The sequence below is a fragment of the Populus trichocarpa genome, chromosome 10, assembly GCF_000002775.5.
Source record: "Populus trichocarpa isolate Nisqually-1 chromosome 10, P.trichocarpa_v4.1, whole genome shotgun sequence".
NCBI lineage: Eukaryota > Viridiplantae > Streptophyta > Magnoliopsida > Malpighiales > Salicaceae > Populus > Populus trichocarpa.
In genome coordinates this window covers 7,339,063-7,363,191 of record NC_037294.2, presented here as the reverse complement: position 1 = coordinate 7,363,191, position 24,129 = coordinate 7,339,063, and the positions used below count along the sequence as shown (strand labels likewise).

General features: G+C 31.1%; 1 protein-coding gene and 1 long non-coding RNA gene across 3 annotated transcripts; one reads left to right on the top strand and one right to left on the bottom strand.

Annotated features, from left to right (window-relative positions):
- The first annotated feature begins 13,917 nt into the window (after nt 1-13,917).
- On the top strand, nt 13,918-17,949 carry LOC7492392 (polygalacturonase At1g48100). The gene is made up of 7 exons (XM_002314576.4): nt 13,918-14,447; nt 14,921-15,052; nt 15,129-15,356; nt 15,453-15,497; nt 15,586-15,793; nt 16,566-16,756; nt 17,244-17,949. The coding sequence occupies exons 1-7, from the start codon at nt 13,965-13,967 to the stop codon at nt 17,634-17,636; spliced, it is 1,680 nt and encodes a 559-aa protein (XP_002314612.4). The 5' UTR covers nt 13,918-13,964; the 3' UTR covers nt 17,637-17,949.
- LOC112329016 (uncharacterized) lies at nt 14,674-20,426 on the bottom strand. 2 transcript variants are annotated; one of them, XR_002984474.2, is made up of 2 exons: nt 20,092-20,426; nt 14,674-15,027 (listed from the first exon to the last, which is right to left on the bottom strand). It is a non-coding gene; the product is annotated as an uncharacterized LOC112329016 (long non-coding RNA). The 2 variants fall into 2 exon arrangements; XR_008060350.1 differs by lacking the exon at nt 14,674-15,027 and adding an exon at nt 18,284-18,562.
- Between the last annotated feature and the right edge of the window lie 3,703 nt (nt 20,427-24,129).

Sequence of the window (24,129 nt, the reverse complement as noted above, 5' to 3'; positions counted from 1 at the left end):
AATTATAAAATTGACCCATTTAATTATTTTTTGGACCCAACCATGTTAGATATATCGGGTTAGATTAAATTTTTTATGAATATTATAAATATTCATAAGTTAGATTTATATTACTAATTTTCTTGTGTCCTTATTCAGAGACATACTTACATCATAGATTATAAATATTATAGCACCCAAATTATTCTACTTTGATAATACAAGTCGGGTCAGGTCAAATAATATAAATATTATACAGAAACAAGTAACACCCATATTATAAGATAATCCAACTTGTAATTATCTATCTTGTAAAAGCAAATATTGCATCCCCTTGCTCCACCTTAACATTAAATTATTACCCAAACAATTAAAAGAGAATTTCCACCTAGTTACTGTTCATATATATATAAATAGTTAAATTGATCCAACTTGTATTTAACTAGGTCCAGCTTCTTCGAGGGTATGTCCCAGAGATCAGAGCCAACGAATGAATCATGCTCTTCAATTCCGGATTTTGGAGGTGGGGTTTGCTTTGCAAGGATAAATTCGGCGTCGTTTAAGGAGTTTCCGAGGATTAAAGCGAGATTGTACGTTGCCATTAATGGATTAGCTTAGTGAGGTTCAAGAGGGAGAGAGCAACGAGGGATGGATGATTATGTTTTGATAATAAACTAGCTATCTACTCTACGTTACGCTGCTGTGAGTTGTTTAATTTTTTCCCAAAAATATATTAGGTATGTGGACTACTTTGATATATTTTTTTACATAATAAAATTTAAAGTACATCTAATTAAATAAATTAATAATCATATATGTAAATAAATAAATAAAAATTTGTTAACAACAACTAAAAGAAAAATTAAAAACATTGAGAGATGAATATAGATTAATATATTAAATTCTTCAAAATAAGACATTTACCTGATTATCTTTACTGAACTTGTTTATTTAAAAATAAAAGATAAATTTATACCCAAAAAAACTCGTGATCTAAAAGATATAAACAAATGAAACTGATTGAATAAACTTATATTCTAAAAAAAAATATTACACAAAGCTGAATGTATTAAAAATATTATTTAAAAATAAATATTTTTTATTTTGAAAAATAAAATTCGTTTGCATATATTAAAAAAAAACTATAGATGAATTAAAATAATATCTTGAAAAATCAAACATGAACAAAACAATTCTAAAATATACATATTCAAAAAAAGCATGCAAAACATGTGACTTGAGTCATGAAATCGAGATAAACTAATAGAAAAGAAAATGAAGATAATCACAAAACCAATATTAAAAACAAATTAATCCAGAACGATAGGATCATACGAAGCCGAATCCCTAACAAATCAAATGTCAAAAAATGGAACCACGAAAAAAAATCAATCACACAAAATGATCTAAAAAAATAAGGATGAAAATAAAAAAATAGTTAGAGGGCAAACAAAAAATTTCAATTGGAGGGTCAAATTGAATTGAAAAATAGCTTTAACAAAAAAAAAAAAAGAATGAGAGTCAAATTGAAAAAAATAAAAAAATAAAATTTTTTATTGAAGGATGAAATTGAAAGCAAAAAAAAAACTTTAGCAAAAGGGCCAATAAAAAAAATTTAAAATCAAAAGAATAAGAACCAAAATGAAAAAGAAATATACGAGAAACTGTAATTGAAGGACTAAGTTGGAAAAGAAAACAAAACTTCTATAAAAAGAATAAGAAAGAAATAAGAAATCAAAAGAGTGAGAAATAAAAAATCAAAAGAGTGAGGACTAAAACTGAAAAACAAAAAAAAGAACAACCATGCACTTTATTTGACAAGAGAGAGAAAAGAACGAATGTAAAAAAGAAACGATCACCGATGACAATCCGATCACCATATGTTGTCACGCACCACATCATGTGAAAAAGGATACGATGACGCATCCAGATAGACAATGAAAGGTCAGTTTTTGACACTAGATGACGCGGAACATGCTGCCTAAATGGTAAGGATGCTATCTACTTGTTGGTTATGAAAAATATCGAAACACCCTTCATAACCCTAGTAATTATGAAAAAAACTCGTTGAAAAAAGAAATTAAATGTTCCCCAACAATATTTTAATGACTACTATTTTTTTCATTTAAAAATAAAATAGTAATTTCACTGTAATATGTATATTGTTACAGCGGAGCAGCCACGCCCTTTATAGTTTGTTAAATATAATGTTAAAATAGTTTATGCAAATATACACAATAATTCGTAATATTCGACAGCGGCAGCATCCATCTTGCAAGGGTAATCTTACAATCTGCATGTGTATGCACAGGGCATTGCATGCATACCTTGATAAGCAGGTACAATTATCGTGTGACGTGCGTCCCTTCGATTGGACACATTGTGGGTCACACAAAATAGCTTATGTTACTGGCCATTTCACTCGAGGAACGGCACAAAAGAGAAGTCTCTGAATATTATCCAGAAAATAATAATAAAAATAATTAAAAAAAAAGAGGCAAAAGTTTAGGGGCTCAAGGTAATCCGTGACATGCCTTGGGTTAGATTTGCATGAATTGAGGCTCTTTGTAATAAAAACAAAGGGGGCTGGGACAAGGCTGTTTTTTTTTGTCTTTATAATTTTAAGAATCTTAGAGAGAGATTTGATGTTAGTGTGCACACAAGCAAATTCACATGCACCATCTACAGCAAAGCCGCAGCTTAAATCATTTTTGCGTCACATCTTCGTATTCCAGAATGATCCGTGACCTAACCCCACCCTTAGAAAAAAATATTTAATATTGAATTAAAGGAAAGATTAAATAATTCTAAACAGCAAAAGAACTGATAGTCTGATAGAAAAGATGGAATCATTTCATGTAAAACGATGTAATTTATATTATATTTTAATATATTTTTTCAAGTGAAAATTAAAATTCTCTGGAGATGAAATTTGTATAGGTATATATTATCTTGTTCTTAATTTTTATCAAATAAATAAGGATAATAAGATTCAAGTTCATGACCGCATGATCATTAAGGTTCCGATATCATGTTAAAAAATCAATTCAATCTAAAAACTTAAGCTCTTAGTTAAGCTTTTCCTTCTTTTTATTTTTAAGAGATAAAAACTTGTTTTATAACTATTTTTTTTTAAAAAAAACTATTTATTCTTATTTTTACTCTTTGACTAAGTATATTATTTATATTATATTTTAACACACTAACACCATGATAGCTCAGCTAATTCCGTGATCTCCATTTCCATTATTATTAAGCTGTTAGGTAAAATCTTGAGTCGTTAGGTGACATCTCCAAATCAATTTGAAGTCGTTAGGTGAGACCTCAATATATAATTTATATTAATTTCTAATATATTTTTTTAAGTGAAAGTTTTTTGGGCTTGAAAGTTGCACAGATCCACACTAACTTGTGCTTAATTTTTATCAAATAAATGAGAATGATGAGATTCGAACTCGTGACCGCATGATCATCAAGATTTTGATATCATGTCAAAGAACCAATTCAACCTAAAAATTTAAACTGTTAATTAAGTTTTTCCTCCTTTTTATTTTTAAAAGATAAGAACTTATTTTATAACTATTTAAAAAAAATTATTTATTCTTATTTTTACTCTTTAACTAAGTATATTATTTATATTATATTTTAAGACACTAACACCATGATAGCTCAGCTAATTCCGTGATCTCCATTTCCTTTTTTATTATTCGAAAAAAATAATAAAAAGGAAAATCATTTTCAACCAGCCGAGCTGATGTGCTGACGTGACTAACAGCTGATAAACAGGAAAAAACCCAAAAAAACATAATCTGGGGGATGGAAGGGTGGCAGTGATGACTGATGAGGCTATTAATTATGGTGGTCCAAATCCAGATTCCAGCATCCACTTTTTGTCCACTTTTTGTCCCGCTTCCTTATGACACGTGTCACTACTGCACAGTGGCTGGTGTGTTAATTTATTTCTTCCTGGAGGTGTCGTACGTATTTACCAATTCTTCTATTTGTTTTTGGTGTTTTTACGAACACGAGAATATATATACATCAAGAACTCACTCTCTTGGGTGCTTGGAGAAGTGATTCCAATTTGCAATATATTAATTGTAATTGCATTGTTAAACGACAATAAATGATTAACCAACTAATACCTAGCTATTATAGTCATTAAATAGTTCTTTTGCACTCGCTCAGCTACAAGTTAAATTAAAATCTTTTTGAACCTAAAAAAATTGTTTAACCCCCATTAAGGTATTTGTTATTGTTATTAAGTTCGATCCAGCATGTCAACATTGAATTCTCTAGATTTAATTTTTTATCTAGCTCTAATTTAAAATAAATTCCATGAAAATTATCATAACGTGACTCGATTGATTTGATGGGTTCAAAAATAACTTAGACGATCGATAAAAAGCATGGTTTAATTTAAAAAAAAAACTCAAGATGATATATTTTCTTTAGTATTGAGACGATGAATTATTATATTAACTTGAGTTTCGCAACTTAACTCACTAAAACCGCTACTTTGATCATAGACTCCGCTGAGTTTAACAACTTTATTTTTTAAAGCTGTTTTTTTACTTAATGTTATGATAACAAAAAATAGATGCTTGCAAAACTAGGCACCATCCAAATATCAATGCATTTTTTTGAGACTGTGATAACCTCACATAAAGCAAATCAAAACAAATTATGAAAACCAATTCAAAATCAACAAAATTTTGAATGATAAAATTGAAGAAAAAAATTCAATCGAAAGAAAAAAAAATGAACTATTTGTATTGTTATAAAACTAGACTAACGAGTCAACCTTGAAACTTCCTGATCTAACTCGGATTTAAAATTAACTTGCATGAGAGTTGACTCAACATGATCCAATTGATTTGGTGGGTTCAAAAATCAATTCAAACGATTGATAAAAACATGGTTTGACTTTAAAAAAGTTTCAAGATGACATTTCTTTTTTAATATTTATACAATAATATATTGGATCGACTTAGTTTAATCTGTTGAATATTTGACCCCGGTTATGAGATTTTGATAACTCAATAGAAAAAAAAAATCAAAATAAATCATGAAGACCAATTCCTAATCAAACTTGTAACATCCTCACTTTTCTTTCTTGGACAAATTCTCAATTTAATATAAAAATCTAGGATTTTTTTCACTTAACATATTAATAGGATGCTCAAATGAAATTAATCAACATCAAACATTATCTAACACATGCACATGATTTTCATAATATGCAATAAAAACATCCAACACATAAACAACTTAATAAGTTAAGGATTGTTATATTCTACATATTCATACAGAATATTACAATCCTCAAAAGAAGCATAATTTAAGTGTTACATATTATCTATTTCCAAATATATATTTTTTCAAAAATCATACTATAAGTACCTAAAAAGTGTCTGCAAAAAAGGCACGAACTATATTATTGTTGTGATGGTCTTGAGATAAAAATCAACATTTTATCAAAATAATATCATACAATGCAACACACTAATCCAATTCAATTTCACATAAAGATATCTTTCCCGTATACTTTTATGATGACTCAAACATATTTATATTTGTTCTATTACCGGGTATTAGTTCCTCACTAGGAACATTAGTCCAACCGCTCTTTTACTGGACACTAGTCCCTCACTAGGGACACTAGTCCCTCACTAGGGACACTACTCCAACCGCTCCTTTACCGGGCATTAGTTTTTTTTTCCCCAGTTAACAAACATTAACTTCTGGGATTTATAATAAGGTACTTTTAATTATATAGATAAATTAAATAAATTTCTAATAAGAAGAGACTATGTGCCGGACACCTACTTGCCTGCCAAGTGTGCATGACTAGTGACTATCTGTTATTTTCCAGAGCCTCTTGCCTCTCCTATTTCAATAAAAATCCACAATAAAAATCCACAAGAGTTAAATACTACATCAATTCATTGTTTTGCTTAAACATTTCATAACATACTCAATTTTTTCATTAATCACACATGAAATTCTAGGAATTATTTTTTAATATCTGTATTCAATCAAGAATAATTACATCTACACAATTCTACTAGTCAAATCACCATATCTTTTCAAGTACTTTAACACAACCATGAAATATTCCATACACTAATTCTTCTTTTTCATTTATTATAAATACATAATTTTTTTCTTGTCTCGAAAATAATTTCCTATCTATTCAATTAACATTAAATTCCAATTTAAAGAAATGAGCAATTTCTTTCTCTTGTTTTTTTTTATCAAGCATTGTTGAATTTCAACCCAAAAAGGGAAGGGGCGATTCTTCATTAATTTCAAGTCTGGAATCTTTATCTAGATTTAGTTCATTTATTGGAGCATGATGATTTTCTCATCTCACCAATTCAACATATATACTCTAATTTTTTTTTTTATCTAGCTGAATTCTTTCATTTCAAAGAAGGGAATATATTTTTCTTTAATCCAAGCTTTAGACCACTATTTAAACCTAATTCATTCATTCAAACACAATTAAATTTTTTTTCTCTTTAATAATTTCTCATTTGAAATTATTATTCCCTCATTAATTCTACCTTTAATGCATTTTACTAAGTTTTTCTTTTCTATTTGAAACCATCATCTCTTACTTAATCCATTTGGCCAAAGTTCTCAATTGGATAAAAATATAATTTCTTTCTCTATTATTCTTTTTCATCACAATTGTACACATGCCACTTACCCCATTAACTATATTTCCTTCCATATTAAGTTCCAATTTAATCAAATACATCTCCTTTTTTTTTTTTTCCCTTTGATTCCTTTGTCAACCATGCATTCAATTATTCAACTAACCCAAATAAACATAATTAAATCAACATTCATTCAACAATTTCTATTTGGCCAATTTTCTCTAAATTGCCAAATTTTTCATCTAGGTGGAAGGTGAGTATTCTTCATTAATTCTTTCAATTAATGACTAAGCCAATAATTGTCTAAGCCAAACACAATTACATCAAAAAAACATGAAATCAAAGTCACCCAATCATCAACTCAACAATCCATTTAACTCTAACTAATCACAAACAAAGCATAACATTAAATCAATAAAATCAATAATCACTACTAGGTCCTAAAGCTTCACTTCTTTCTTTTAATTTTGGTCTAATAATATTTCAATTTCCTTCAATTTCTCACTTTCTAATTAAATTGGATCCCCTCCAATTTAAATTTAGCCTGTCATATTTTCAACACATAATTAATTTAATTCAATAATCCATCATTCTAAAAAAAAATTAAACCAGGATTTACAAAACTAATGTTTAAGTATGAAATTAAAAAAAATATTAAATTAAAAAATTAAACCATGGATGTTTTTGTTGGATTTCGGCTGCTTGTTTTTGGCTCTGCTGGCAGTAGATTGACTTGCCTGGCAGTACATTGGATTGGCTGGTTCAGTCCCTCATGTTTGTTATATGTGTGGCTACTTCTGGCCTTAGGGATGTTTGTTTTATGTTTCTTTTCAATGGGAGCATGTTCCCGTTTTTGTTTAGGGTACTGGTTACCCTCATCTCTGTATACACTTTTTCTGTTTGCTACTTTTGTGGCTTTGTTACCTTTGATCTTAATATATTCTTACATTTGATAAAAAAAAAAGATAACCCTATAGAAAGAGAATACAAAAAAATTATGAAGCTCAATTTCCAATTAACTCAATGTTGAAGACGAAATTAAAAAAACAATCAATAAGAAAAAAAAGGCTATAAAAATGACCCGAGTTAACCCAGGTTAACTTGTTAAACTCGCAATTTGGGTCATGAGATCGAGATAAATTCATAAAAGAAATAAAAAAATACAAAACCCCACTTCCAATATATCTAACGTTGAAGGTTGAAATCGAAAAAAAAAAACCTAAATCCATGAGACATCATATAACCCAGCATAATTTTTTTAAAAAAAAATTATGAAGTACGATTCTCAAAACAATATAATATTGAAAGATAAAATTAAAAAAAAAACTAAAAGAAGAAGAAGAAAAAGATGGTTTGGTGAAGGCTGAATTGAAAAAAAAACACAAAATATTATTCTAATGAATAGCATTTTGTGGGTGTGGTTATAGTGATTTAGCAACATTCTTTAGTGTTTTGTTAATTGAAAATATAATTGAATTAAAAAATAACCCAAATAAATGAATTGAGTCAACCCGGGTCAACCTGTCAAACTCGTGATCCGGGTCATGAGAGCAAAACAACTCCATAGAAAGCAAATAAAAAAAATTACAAAGCCCAATTAAAAAAAATATTCAATTAAAAAAGGATCCAAAAAAATAATCAGAGTCAACTCAGGTTAACCTGTCAAATCCGTGACTTAGGTAATGCAATCAAGATAATCCTATAGAAATAAATAAATAAAAATTAACAAGCTCAATTTTCAACTAACTCAATGTTGAAGGATGAAACTAAAAAAAATTAATTAGAAAAAAAATGACAAAAAAAACTAAATCCATGAGACCAATATATAACCCAACAAAAAAAAAATCTAGAAAAATTATAAAGAAAAATTCCTAGAACAACTTAATATTAAATAATAAAATTAAAATTAAAATAAAAATTAAATTGCTGAAGAGTTAAATTGAAAAAACAAATAAAAAATATTATTATAATAAATAGTATTAAATGATTTATTTAAACATTGCCGAATTTCAACCGAAAAAGAGAAGGGTAATTCTTCATTAATTTCAAGTCTCAAATCTTTATCTAGGTTTAGTTCATTTATTGGAGCATGGTAATTTTCTCATCCCACCAATTCCACACATATCCTCCAATTATATTTATTTATTTATTTTTATCCTGGCCGAATTCTTTCATCTCAAAGAGGGGAAGATATTTTATTGTAATCAAAGTTTTAAACAACTATTTAAACCTAATTCACCCATTCAAACACAATTATTTTTTTCTTTTTAATAATTTATCATCCAAAATTATTATTCCCTCATAATTCTACCTTTAATGTATTTACTAAGTTTTTCTCTTCTATTTGAAACCATCATCTCTTACTTCATCCATATAGCCAAAGTTCCAAGTTGGATAAAAATCTAATTTTTTTTTTTATCTATTATTCTTTTTCATCATACTTGTATACATGCCACTTACCCCGTTAAATATATTTCCTTTCATATTAAATTCCAATGATTGTACATACCAATAAACACAATTATATCTAAACAACATGAAATCAAAGTAATTTAACACTAACAAATCACAAATGAAGCATAACATTAAATCAATAAAATCAATAATCACTACTAGGTCCTAAAGCTTCACTTCTTTCTTTTAATTTTGGTCTAATAATATTTCAATTTCCTTCAATTTCTCACTTTCTAATTAAATTGGATCCCCTCCAATTTAAATTTAGCCTGTCATATTTTCAACACATAATTAATTTAATTCAATAATCCATCATTCTAAAAAAAAATTAAACCAGGATTTACAAAACTAATGTTTAAGTATGAAATTGAAAAAAAATATTAAATTAAAAAAGAATAAAAAAACTACTCGAGTCAACCTGCCAAACCAACATTCTTGATCATGAGATTGAGATAACTATATAGAAAGCAAATAAAAAAAATAAAAAAAAATCCAATTTCCAACCAATTTAATGTTAAAGGATGAAATCAAATAAAATAAATTAAAAAAATAAAAAAATCCAAGTCAACTTGAGCAACCCTGTTAAACTCGCGTCCTAGATCGTGAGACCGATATAACTTCATAAAAAACAAATAATTTTTTTTTATAAAGCTCCATTTCCAACAGATTTAGTGTTGAAGGTTGAAGTTGATAAAAAAAAAAAAAAAACTTAATTCATGAGATCAAGATAATTTCACAAAAAGCAAATTGAAAACATATTACACAACTCAATTCCCAAAACAACCTAATATTAGAAAATCAAATTGAAAAAAAAACTAAATAAAAAAGAAAAAAATTCGAGTTGTTGGAAGGAGAAGTTAAAAAAATAAAATTTAAAAAGGATAAGAAAATAAACCAATTCAACTCGAGTTAACATAATTAACGAAAAAAATACTAAACAAACCTAACTAATTAAAATAAACTTATCTTCACGTTGTCTATTTTTTATTTAGTTATATAATTTCATAAATAAATGAAGCACTCTAATAGAAAGGATTGAGTTTTAAAAACACCATCCACATTGACATTCTAATAAGATTATTTTCTGAGCGTACGTATTCCTTAAAATAGGAATTCCAAGGAACGATACAAAGAGTCCAGTCATCCACAGAGGTAAATGACAGAGAGCATGGAGTTTCATGCCTCGGGTCGTGGCTGGAGCAATGCCCCAAGAATTAATAATGGAGTGGATGAAGAAGGAACTCTATAATGGAGTTCACGAGAGGAGAACAAGAAGTTCACGAGCCCATATTATATGCACAAAAAGACGGCCAGCCAACAATGTCCTCTTTCTTTTCACAAGTCTATTTCGTTTAATTAAGTGGCTGTCTCGCAGCTTGCAAACCACCAAAAAAGTGTATACTACATGTGTGTATTGTACTTGTACACATGTGCCAATTAAAGCTTATACACACGTAATTTTACCTACGGATCTTGGACCATAACTTTTTTTTTTTTTTTTATAGTGTATCTCTAGCTTCATCTTTGGTGGTGAAGCCAAATTTTTTTAAATAAAAAGATAAATTATTAATAAATACTTGATATTATGTATTATGTAGATATGTATTATATAGAGAAATTAATTTGAAATATATGTACTAACTCATATCAAATGAAATTAATTTAAGAATACTTTTAAAATAAAAAAGATACATTATAATTGTTCTTTTCAAATTTTTATATTTTGAAACCGCTTCATAATGACTTCATTATCAATCTCATCGAAGATATTTTTCTCAATGTATACAACTAAATTGTCATTCATCCACTTATCTCCCATTCTATTTCGCAATCTACTCTTGACAACATGCATGACAGAAAAAACTATTTTCACTGTAGCAGTTACAACTAGTAGAAGTGATGACAATTTGAAATGCATATATCCTAATGGAAATATCAAATTCGACTAGCAATACCTTCAATACCAGAGAACTCATCATCACTGCGTAAATCAATAATATACGTATCAACTTGGTCACCAAGTACCATAAGGTCCACTATAGAGAATTCATTGGGATAAAAAAGAGTAAGGTGAATAAGCTTTTCTTTGTTAAAAGCAGAGAAAGAGTCACTTGAGTTTAAACATGCCACACAAAGAAGTAACTCTGTACTCGTCTCAGTAAAACGATCATCCAACTCATTAAACTGCATGTCAATGATATTGTTAAACAATTCATAACGGAAATTGTATAGGTTTGTAATCCCTTAAGATTTTCGCCTTGAATGCCGACAAAGCTTTGATATTACAGAGGAGTTAATGAATCAAAGTATCAAATATAGAAAGTTTTGATGGTATAATCACAAACCATAGAAGCAGCAACAAAAAGTTCTCTCTGACTCTCTGAATATTTCCAGTTTCCTTCTTTATATGCGTTGATTTTTTCATAGAATAAAATCATCACATATCCCTTTACTTCTCTATCTGTTAAACATAAATAAAAGAAAGATTCGAGACAACTAGCTTATAATTCAAACACCAGAAGCATTTTTCAATGGATTCAAAGATAAAAGTTTTTACTTTGGGCTTTGCGAGGAGAGAATGCAGACAGTCGCAGTAGAGCACATTAATACGTTGTCTCTTGACTCTTTACCTTTTGAAAAATATGACTTAAGCTATTATATTAATATTTTAATGTAAAAATTATTTTTTAAAAAGAAAAAAAAAAGTTAAGGGGGCTGTTGCCCCCTTATACCCCAATGTGGCTCCGCCCCTGTTCATCTTCTTTTTTTTTGGTGACCGTGAATATTCGGGTTAGTTTACGTGCACCTTGACTGATTCCCTGAGGTCCTGAAGTTAACGATCATGTAAGCCTCTAGTGACCCTGAGGAGACTCAAACTCGTGACCATTGATAAGCAAACCCAAAACCTGATCAGTTGAACTATCTCTAGCTTTTATATCTAAAGAACACACAATATCCATTTAATTTGTTCAATTATATCTGAGATTTTGCATAAGGGATATTTAAATTCTCTCTATATATTGAATATCATCAACATTATCTCTCTTTATAAATTGAAATATATTAACCCGTTGTCTCGGTGGATCAAGTCATTGACTAGCCCACTAAAAACATGAATCGAGTTGAGTTTTTTATTTTAAAACCCAAATAACTTGATAAATCACCTAGTGACTCGGTTAATTTCTACCATGAAGGGTAGTTTCATAAGATTTAGTTTTTTTCTTATCAGCATTTTAGAATTAGATATTTCTTGTAGGCAAGAAAAGAAAAAAGAACCCATTATATTACCTAGCTAGGAATTCTTTTCTCTTTAGTTCGAAAGTTAGAGTGTATTTTTAGATTAATTCGGACATCAATCATCGAAATTAAATTGTTTTCTCAAACAATATGTTTTTTTTTTTAAATAATGATCTGCATGGGGAGGAGACATCTCATCAGTTTTTTTTAATTTTATTTTTCTCGAGGGTAACCCTCCCTCGTATCTAAACCACATCCAATTCTTTAACATGAGATACTAGGATTAAGATCTTAACAATTGAGCTGTCGTCGGAAGCTGTATGTAGTTTAGAAATATACTACAATGGATGACATATTAATTAAATTCTTTTTTCTTTCATTAGATTCTGCTTCATTTCTAAGGTGAGATTAAACACGTGACGTCAAAGAAAAAATTTCCTTGATCTGGCAGTTTGTTTGCTGATGTGCCAAATTAGTGTTGGTTGGACACTCTAATATTATTCCATAAACAGAGCCCAGATCGTACACATCATAAACTTCCAAGAAAAAGCAAAACCATGGGCGTACTGGATGTTTCCTTCTTACAGTTCCTGCTAGTACTTGATGCATTGGAATTATATGGGTTCTGTAATCCCTGCTTTCCCTCTCTTTTCAAGAAGGGGAAGGCCAGCGGGGAGGATAAAAAAAGATGTGGCCAAAACTGAAGTCAAGAGGGGCCATCTGTTCTCTTCTGAGACAATCTCCTTCTGTCAAGAGAAAAAAATTGAAATCTCCAGCTCTCTCTCCTTGGATGAAAGGGAAATTGGAGCCATTGTTTAAAGGGAAATAAGAAAGGGAAATAAGAAGAAGCTAAATTGGAGGCTAGCTTGAAGTTTGTGGCCATGGTTGAGTGGTCTAGGCCAGAGACTCAAGCTGAGGACAGAACAAAACTCTAAGCCCGTGATCGTTGCATGTGACCATAAAGAACTGTTATAATCAGTGCCCTTGACCCCTTGTAGAAGCACTCACGTGTGTCCTTTTGGCCTTTACATGAAATAATATGTCATTCTATGCATCGGCTTCTATTGTGTTTTTTCTTGAGTCTTTTCAGACAGAAAAGACGTCCATTTTCTTGCTAATCCTTTAGTTTTGGCACAAATGACTCCAGGAAATTTCCTTAACCTGGTAAAAACCCAAATGGGTTCCAAAACATCATTAAGAAACAAGAAATTCAAGTCATGACAACGAGGTTCAAACTATAGTATAAGATTGTGTTTAGTTAATGTTTCCGGACACAAGAAATAAACATATTTTTTTAAAATAATTTTATGTTTTTCCAAAATAAAAAATAGTGGGAAAGAAATCATCTACTTCACCGTTATCTCCGTCTCTTTTATGCTTTGAAATTGACGAAATGCTAAATTATAACTTGTAATGATAACAAATGAAGAATGGTGTTCACGCACATACAATTGGACGAGTCACATGCAACAAAACTTTGACACGTGTTGCCCAACCGAATTTTGTCCCAACCAAAATTCACAGAGTAATTAATTAAAGAGGGAAAAAAGAGAAAAAGAATGAACACTGTTAGTTAATACTTAATAATTAGAATTATCAAAAGATTCGGAACAATCTTTATACAGTTTCATGAGCTTAGGCCTGCCCCCCCTATATAAACCCTACTACCATCAATTGTTACCTGACAGTCTCAAGAGCTCCCCTGTTCTGAAATACACACAGCTCTCTCTCTCTCTCTCTCTCTCTCCGAGCCACATAATGGTAAACATGAGTGGGCTTAGTTTTAGATGCCTCACATTCATGCTCTTCATTGCTTTTCTAGTTTGGTCTTCAAGTTTTCATACCTGCATTGCTAGAAGAGGCAAGCATTGGAGGGAAAGCAGGGGAAACTCGGCTTCTCTGGCCAAAAAGAAAGGAAAAAACCAAGGCAACAGCCACCAGAAACACCATAATGGAGTATCAAAACCAAAACCTCCTCCGCAAAAAGCTCCATCATTGCCTCCTCCTCCGAAAGATGATGCGCCAGCACCAAGTCCACCACAGAAAAGCTCCACCACCTTTAATGTCCTTGATTTTGGGGCCAAAGGTAATGGAAAGAGCGACGATACAAAGGTATTCATTTCACTCTTTTTATATCGAAAAGTTTAATGTTGCTCAACATTTCATAATTGTTTGTTATATGTAATATTAAGATGGTAAATGCAGGTTTTATTATTATTTTTTTCTACTGGAATATCTTTTTGGTACACTAAATGTCACCTTCATAGGCCCTCATTTCACATGCATAGAGAACATTATGTCTCAATTCTTCTGGAAACATGATTTGCATTTACAAAAGTACATGCAATTTAAGGTAGACTCAATTAATAATCAACAGATAATGACTCCATCTTTCACATGAATTCCAAGAGCACATCATAGCTACATTCAATACTTAAAGTGTTTTTTTTTTCCCCTGAAAAATGAATAATAATAATTGCTTACAGTTATGCACAAACCAACACTAACCGTGATCCTCAGAGTACAGTTACTGTTATTGTTACTTACCATACAGCTAGTTGACATGGTGTTCCGGTGCTATGCAGGCATTCCAAGCTGCATGGGCAGAAGCTTGTAAAGTGGCGGCATCAACGATGATCGTTCCGGCGGAATATGTATTCCTTGTGGGGCCTATTTCTTTCTCTGGTCCGTACTGTCAAGCAAACATCGTATTTCAAGTAAGTATCAGATATAGAATATGCAATTCATGCACTTCATATTGATGAGTGATGGTATAACGAATTTTTTCCTCAGCTGGATGGCACAATTATTGCCCCAACAAACTCCAATGTTTGGGGTAGAGGTCTCTTTCAGTGGCTTGAATTCACAAAGCTTGTAGGAATCACAATTCAGGGAGAAGGCACCATAGATGGAAGCGGCTCAGTATGGTGGCAAGATTACCCATTTGAAGATCCTATAGACAATGAATCGGAATTCATTGTTCCACTGAACAACACGGCACAACAACACCCACCGATGCCAGTAATTACCTTCAATTTGTTTGTAACTTCCACTGCAATTATTTTCTGCCGTATTGATCTCAATCTGATCATGCCTCTTTTCCGAATTGTGTTGTAGATAAGAAGTGAACTTAGCGGGAAAATGCCGAGCATCAAGCCCACCGTAAGAAATACATGAAAACCATGAAGATTTCTATTGCAATTCACGAGCATGCACTTCATAACATGATTGACATTCTTTCTTTTTTCAGGCACTAAGATTTTATGGAAGTTTCAATGTGACGGTCACAGGCATAACAATTCAAAACAGTCCACAATGCCATCTCAAGTTTGACAATTGCATAGGAGTTGTGGTGCATGATATGAGAACCTCATCTCCCGGAGACAGTCCAAATACAGATGGAATCCACCTACAGAACTCCAAAGATGTGCTAATTCATAGCACTGATCTGGCTTGCGGTAATTACATTCGTTGAAGATAAATATCATATTTTAATTATACAATGTGGTCCGCAGGGTGAACTTGAAAAACAAACATAAATCTGATGAGTCAAATAGAATAATTAATAGAGGCATAACCACCACAAAAAGACACAGCACCTGGATGCTACTGTTGCAATTACAGACAAAAGAACACCACATAATTTAGATATCTGGTGTAGGATTCTGATTACAAATTGGTACAATCTTATCCTTTTCATGAACTTCTCGTTCAGACATTCAACAACCACTGTTTATTTGACATGTAGCAACCACCCTCACATTCTGAGTATTTTGGCTATTAGTCGTTTGACACGTGCCATGCCCTAAATCATTATCAGGGTCCAATATAGGATTAGATTTGGCCCCAGAGACACAAGAATACACCTTTTGTTGCATGCCATCAATTTTTCTTTCGTCCTTATCAGTGATTAGAACATCTGCTTCCATCCCTTATCTACTACTATGCTTTCTAAGAAAAGGCCTCACAACATATAGCATAACATATACATAAAAAAAAATTAAACAGGTCAATATGTCAAGTAAGTACGAAACAAGCTTTTAAAATCCAGAAATGACAGCATTAATATAAGATGACAGTACCTCAAATATAGATAAACGACTTGGAAACCAAGTAGGCAATGGAGTTTCAAACTCAAAGTCAATTAATTTGAACTAGATAGCAGACCTAAGAGGTCCATATGTCATAATTATTCCAAAATGAAATGTTTAAATGTCATGATTCATGCAGGAGATGACTGTGTTTCTATACAAACTGGATGCTCAAATGTATACATACACAATGTTAATTGCGGACCAGGACATGGAATCAGCATTGGAGGTCTGGGAAAGGATAATACCAAAGCCTGTGTCTCAAACATCACCGTTCGAGATGTTGTTTTGCATGGCACAATGACAGGTGTCAGAATTAAGACATGGCAGGTATTCTTCATATCCGCAATACCATATTATTCAAAATTTGTTAAGCGCAACCAGCAATCTAGTTGATTTGTGGGGGTTTTAAAGCAAAACACATTTTAAGCCAAACACAGTGCGAGCAAGAAATAGTATATTACATAATTAACAAAGATATGAGATGAAATGAAGCTTTCCAGTTTCAAAAGGTCCACGCTATTTTAATGCTCTTGCACACACCCTTTGTCTATTAAATATTTCAGAATGAGAACATTTCACATGCTTTTTCTCTTTCGAGAATAGAATGAACATTCTAACTGAAACATCGAACTCAGAAAGAGTTCTTCCAACAGCAAAACATACAATTCTGTCTTTTCATATGCATGACATCCCCAAGCACGTGCCATTTCTTATGTAGCTTGCAAGGTTTTTATAAACCAAAATGTAGTGTTTTCAATTCAACCAAGTTTCTCATGGTGTGACATACGTACAATTTCATCTGTAACATCTGCAGGGTGGATCAGGCTCCGTGAAGGGGGTATTGTTCTCAAACATTCAAGTTTCCGAGGTTCAACTTCCAATTGTGATTGATCAATTCTATTGTGACAAGAGCATATGCAAAAACCAAACATCAGCAGTGGCTCTATCAGGAATCACCTATGAAAAAATAAGAGGGACATACACCGTAAAACCCGTACACTTTGCCTGCAGTGATGCCCTACCATGCATGGATGTAAGTCTAACTACCATAGAGCTACAACCACTAAAAGAACAGTATCACCTCTACGATCCATTCTGCTGGCAGACTTTTGGAGAGTTGAACACTCCTACCAAGCCTCCAATTAGCTGTCTACAGATTGGCAAGCCATCAAGCAACCGGCCTCAGTCAGATCATGATACATGTTGATCTCGGCCCAATTTACTATTGGTGTATTGACTTGTGTGGTTGTTATGATTTCCCAACCCCTATCACGCCATTAGCTTATTAGGTAAAGTTATATATAGGCAACCTGAATTTTTAAGGGAATCCTTCTTCCTTAGCAATTAGCAGGATTAATTTATGTGAGAGTGTATACAAGCATTTGTTAGAGTCTGAAAATAGAGTATGAGGTAGTCTGGTTTGCTACTACTCCATAATGGATTGTTTGAGACTATACCATCTAGTGCTTGATTTGTTTATGTGAAATAAATAAATATTCTATAGATATTCAGATTTTCAATGTGACCGTATAGCTTGAGAAGGATCCTTACAAACAAAACTCGTTTACCTCTTCTTCCCTTTCTAAAAGCTCTCCTTCTCAATTGGAGAAACCCTAACTTCCTAAATCAGCAAGTACTTTTCTAAATTTCAGGCTCATTAGTTCTTTAGAAGTTAAAACCTTGCAAGACAAACTAAAGGTTTGCTTTTGTGGGTTCAGCTTTCACTGAAGTCCTAAAATTGCTACATCAGTGACTAAAACAATCCATCTCAATAAAGGAGGCAAGTTCATTTCAAATTTCAGCTTCCAATGTATGGATTTCTCAGTAAGATTCTAAAGTTTTTGTTGTTAGATATTCATGAATTCAGTATGAACTTTATTTTCTTCAAAACCCATAATTATTGTCATCTCTCAGACACGTCTCATCAAATAATAAGAGTACAAATACATCTCATTTTCTATCATATCTTACAAATTCATGCGGGCTGTCCCCAATGAGCTGCTGTATCTGCTTCCAAGCCTGTCAATTTTTGGATACCCCAGACAAACCTGAGTCTGTTATTTCCTTATTCAAAAAACACAGGTTCTCTGGAACCCAAATCTCAAACCTCATTAAACGAGCCCAAAATTACTCCTGCGCAATCCCAAAAAAACTCTACGATTATGTGAAGGGAAGACCTAATGCCAATCTTCAACATCATTTCCAAGAAAGGTTGTCATTCTTAGTTCCTATGATTCAGGGGTTAATTATTTAAATGGATAATTTTCTGAACATCAATGAAGTAGAAAAGGAGAAAAATATTCGAAAGATTTTTGAATGTCCTGTTTCTCCAATCAAGAGACATGGGTATCCTCTTGAAGGTTTATTTGGGTGGATCGAGCCAATACTGTATGGAAAAGATATTATTTTTTTTAAGGAAAAAATGGGTTTAAAAATCATTCAAATGGAACACGTTTTATTTTATTTTATTAATTTTTCTATTCAGGGAATTCTCCTTTATGCAAACAAAAAAGAAAAATTGATTTTAGAAGTTGAATTGTTTGGGAAAAAAGAGAAGGTGAAACATGATGTCAAAAGAAATTTAGTGAAATTAGTTCTCATGGACTTTACCAAAAAAAAAATATAAAAAAAACTTGAGTTAAAAGGACCTTTTATTTTAGATTTTGAGTTAAAAGGACTTGGAAAACTTTGCAAGAGAAATGTTTTCCCCCTTTTCCTTTGACAAATTATGATGACTCTACCCGTTCTGGGAAAAGCAATTTTAATTCTTGAAAAAAAAAAAATGAAGGAAAAAGAATAAAACTTTATTTGAAAGAAACTAATTTTTTTTTGTATAAACCTCACCAATATACACCTCAACTTGACACTAACAGAGCTCCTAATAAAGCCAAAACAAAGCTCTTGTTAGAATTCAAAAGACAAGCTGAACTTGCATTTCAGAGCAACATGAATTTAGAGGAAAGACGAGGCAGCAACCAATCATAACAAGATTCCATGGCTGAGAGGGATATGTATTTTATGCACCTTTATATGCAAAAACCTCAAGATGAAGCTATTATTTGATGCTCAGTACACCATGCCCATCCCAAAAGGACAACGAAAATAAATCAAGAGCTAAAATTAACTCAGATGATAGTGCGATCAATCTAACAAGGGACAACTACACTAACTTTTTATCATTATCAAGCTCAGCTCTATAAATCAGCACAAAGAAAACAACAGGACAGCGAATTCATTCACTGCAGACTGATACCACTCTAGAGTTATCAGAATGTCCATCATATATCACTGGTAAAGTGTTTTTAGCTCATTTGAATTGGTTTGAACCAAAAGTTAACGCTTAAATTACAAACAACTCTCGCAAGATTGACTTCTACATTTCAGTTGAAATAATCTAAAAACTGAACAAGTCAAATCATGTAAAGGGGTAAAGTGATGAATCAATTTAGACACTAACACAAGCATGCATACAGAAGCTAATGCAAATCAAAAGAAATCAAGGCAGCAGAGCAAGTGTCGACCACAAGTGGCTAATCAAGTCAAGGCATACTAGGATTTCAAACACTCATATTAACAGATGACATTAATCCAAAATGACGCCTGTAACTAAAATGTAATCTAGCTTTGAACCCAGATCAATCTCATGGGTTTAGAGATTATACCTAAAAAGAGATTGCTAGAATCCATCCATCCTCCTGCTTTTCCACCTTCTAAATGATGTTGCTAATCCCAATGCTTGTCTATGTGTATGAGATCATATCTTCTGATTTCCTCCTTTGAAACAAATTTCTCTCAATGCCTTGCGAATCATACTAGAAACCCTTCTCTTTCTATCTCGAGAAGCCCCCGAATATTTCTTTTTTCTCAAAAAAACCCTTCTCTTTCTTTCGACAGTAGAGGAAGAGCTCTCTCCATGTCACGGCATGAGAGAGCGTAGACGAAGCGTTGTGAAAGCCAGAAAGAAGAGAGAGGAAGGTGGAGGATTTGGGGTATTGGGCCTAATTTTGGGCCAAGGAAAGATTTCTTTCTTTTGGACTATAAACGGGCCAGGCATTGGTTTTTCGGCCTTCCTTTTGGTTTCCCTCTTCTTTGGAAAATTAAAAAACAAAAATTGTTATTAAGAAAAATCAATGTTTATTTCACCATATATTACAAATTGGACCCATTTCTAAGATTTTTTTTTAATTTCTATTTATTTATCAAAGCTCGTGTCCATAATTTAACATAATTTCTTCTACATAATTTTATTTTCTTGGTGATTGATCTTCGGGTGTTTGAGAATGTAATAATAATTATTTTTCATATTATTTTTTATTTGAAAATACATTAAAATAATATATTTTTTAAAAAATAACTTTTGACACTAAAACTTGATTCAAAAATTAAAAAAAAATAACTTTTAGAAATACTGTTTGTAATGCAATTCCAAACCGCCCATAAATTCCATATTTAATGCTTATTTACAGGATATCGATAGAAATTGATGAGTCATTTTGTTAAATGGAGTGTATTTGCAATGCTAGTAAAGTTAGTGAAAAAGAATAATATAGTTTCTGTAATTTTTTTATTTTTCAACCAAATGAGTCAAAAGTAATTTAACACAATATTAAAAAAAATAAAAAACTTTCTACAGTCCATATATCTTTTTTTCTTGCGGTCAGAGCTGGCATGGTCCAAAAAATCTCTCTCTCTCACACACACACACACACACATATATAGACACACATACATACATAAGGGCAACCAATTAAGGAGGAGAAATCACTCATTCACTCCTCACATGTTACTGATTATATGATAATAATATTTTTTTTCATTTTTATATTTAATTATTAAATTAATTGAGAATTATATTTTTTTATTTCGGTTTTCTTTGTACTAGATTATCATGGTTTTAAAAAAATATTCCAACATTAAATTGGTACCCAGTTTTATGATTTTATATTTTTTCTATCATATTATTGAATAAAAAACAGTTTATGATATTATTAGATAAAAAAATAGTTCTAGAAAAAATATAATTATTATGAATTAGACTTTATAATTTATTTTGATTTATTTTTTATGAGGTTTTCACGATCTTAAAAAAACTTATCGGCAATGGGTTAGTGCTCGGTTTTTTTAGCATATATTTGTTTCTAATATTATTAGATAAAAAATGATTTCAGAAAAAAAAAATTTTTAATTCGGTTTCATGATTAATTTTTTATGAGGTTATCACGGTATAAAAAAAATCTAAGTATTAAGTTGGTGCACGATTTTGCAAGCGACTATTTTATATCATATAATTAAACAGAAAATAGTTTTAAAAAATAAAGTTATTAAACTCAATGTAGTTCATGTCCTAAGTCACCGGTTTGTCAGGTTAACCTTGGTTGATCCATATTAATAAAATATGTCGCCGTCTCAATATTTTTTTAAGAAAAAATATCATCTTGAAAATATTTTTAAAGTCAAACCATATTTTTACCAATCATCTGAGTTTTTTTTAACTAACCAAGTCAACCGAGTCACGTTGATGCAACTGCTATACAATTTAATTTAAAGCTTAAGTTAGACAAGGAGTATGGTTGAGAAGTTTTATATTTGACCTATTGAGTTGAGTTTAATGAAACTTTTAAATAATTTCTCTTGGTCTGAATATTATTTTTTTACATGTAAATTGTTTTGATCCCGTTGCAGCGTAACTCGAGAAATTATCTAGATAATATCTATTAGACTCTATCAATCTTATTAATTAGTTTTTATAAAAAAAATAGATTAACTAAAAACTTGAATTTTCATTTCTTTATTTGAATTAAGGTAATGATTTTGTTAAATAATATTAGCAGTGCTTGTTTCCATGGGCTAATCGGATGGTTACAATTATTACTGCTTAATAAATCTTTAACTAAAAAAACAATGATTTAGGATTAATCATGATTTTGTACTTTTTTTTAATTCTTTGCATCCATTGTGACTGATGTATTTCTCTCCCCTTTTTTTAAAAAAAAAATTAATGGATTCTTCGGTCAAAATCTTCCTACAAAGTTTTCAAAAAATTAAATAAATAAATTTGTGATTCTAAATCAATCAAAATATACTACCGAAATTTTTTTAAAATAATAATAATTTTTTTTTTGTAAGGCATCACAAGCGCGCGTTTGTGTGTATAGTTTTGTGGCCACTTTGCTCGATCACAAAATTTTGGCAAATTAATATCGGCGTGCAATCATTTTATATGATTTCAGACTAAATTCTCAGTAGCAAATCCCCCATTATTTTGTAATGTCTTTATTGGCTGCTGTGGTAAACAAGTTGAGAGTTTTGAAAAACCAGCTTTTCCCACTTTATTTATAAGAGCTTTATATATATATATATATATATATATATATATATATAGAGAGAGAGAGAGAGAGAGAGAGAGAGAGAGAGAGTAGCATTTACATAATATCATGTTATAATAGACATATACATATCATGATTATAACTAAAAATAATCCTTAAATGATGTAAGGTAATCTTATCCATATTTTTTTGTTTCGAGTTGAAATATTTTTGTTAAGTTTTAAATGTATAGATATTATCTTTAACATTTTTTGATAAATCCTTATCTACATGATTTTTCATTGTCGGACAATATGTCCCTGCAAGTGGAATGAAAGGTGATGGACATTCAACTTGTTTTGTGAGAACATGAAACGTGTAGCTAGCAAAGGCTTTGTGAGAGCATCAATAATTTGATCTTTGGAGAATAAAAATTTGACCAATGGATTGTTAGTAGCTACCTGGTTTCTAAAAAATAATAGTAAATGGATATGTGTTTGGTCATTGAATGGAAGACATGATTAATAGTAAGATAGGTAGCACCAATGTTATTACATCATAATGTAACAGATTGCTAAAGATTGATACTAAGTCCAAATATTAGTAAACAAACCTAGATAATCTTAGCTGTTGTGTTGGCAATGTCACAATTCTCAGCTTCTATAATAGACTGAGATACTACTTGATGTTAGGGCCTAAATAGAGACAATAACTAGTGGTTGAGCTATAATCATCAGGACACCTTGCCTAGTTAGAGTCTGAGAATGCTTTAAGATAGTAGGGCTTGGATTGACGAAGAAGTAAACCATGGGAAATGGTATGCCAAAGATATTAAAGTACTCTTTTCATAGCAGCCTAGTGATCAGTTATTGGATAATGCATGAACTAACATATTTTACTTATAAAATATCGTATTGTCAAGACGAGTAAAGCTAAGATACTAAAGTGAGCAAACATCACTTCTATAGAGCATGGGATCTGATAATACATTTTCATTGTGTTGAGTAAGAGTCGTGGTAACAGATATAGGCTAACATTTGACAATCAACATATTGGACTTGAGAAGAAGATCACAAATATAATTTTGTTGAGTTAAGAATAACTCATCTACTGTGAAGTAAGCTTTGACCCCCAAGAAAAAATGTAATGAGCCAAGGTCCTTAACAACAAATGTAATTTGTAACATTCTAATTAAGTTGGCAATAAGAGTTAGATCCAGACCCGTGATGATTATATCATTCATATAAATCAAAATGTACACTGGAGATAAGGCTTTGGTAGATATAATAGAGATGTGTTAGACTTTAAACTTGTAAAGCCCATGTCAAGTAATTTAGAGCCGAGCCGAGAAAAATAGGATCATGATGTTTGATTAATTCCATAGAGAGACTTAT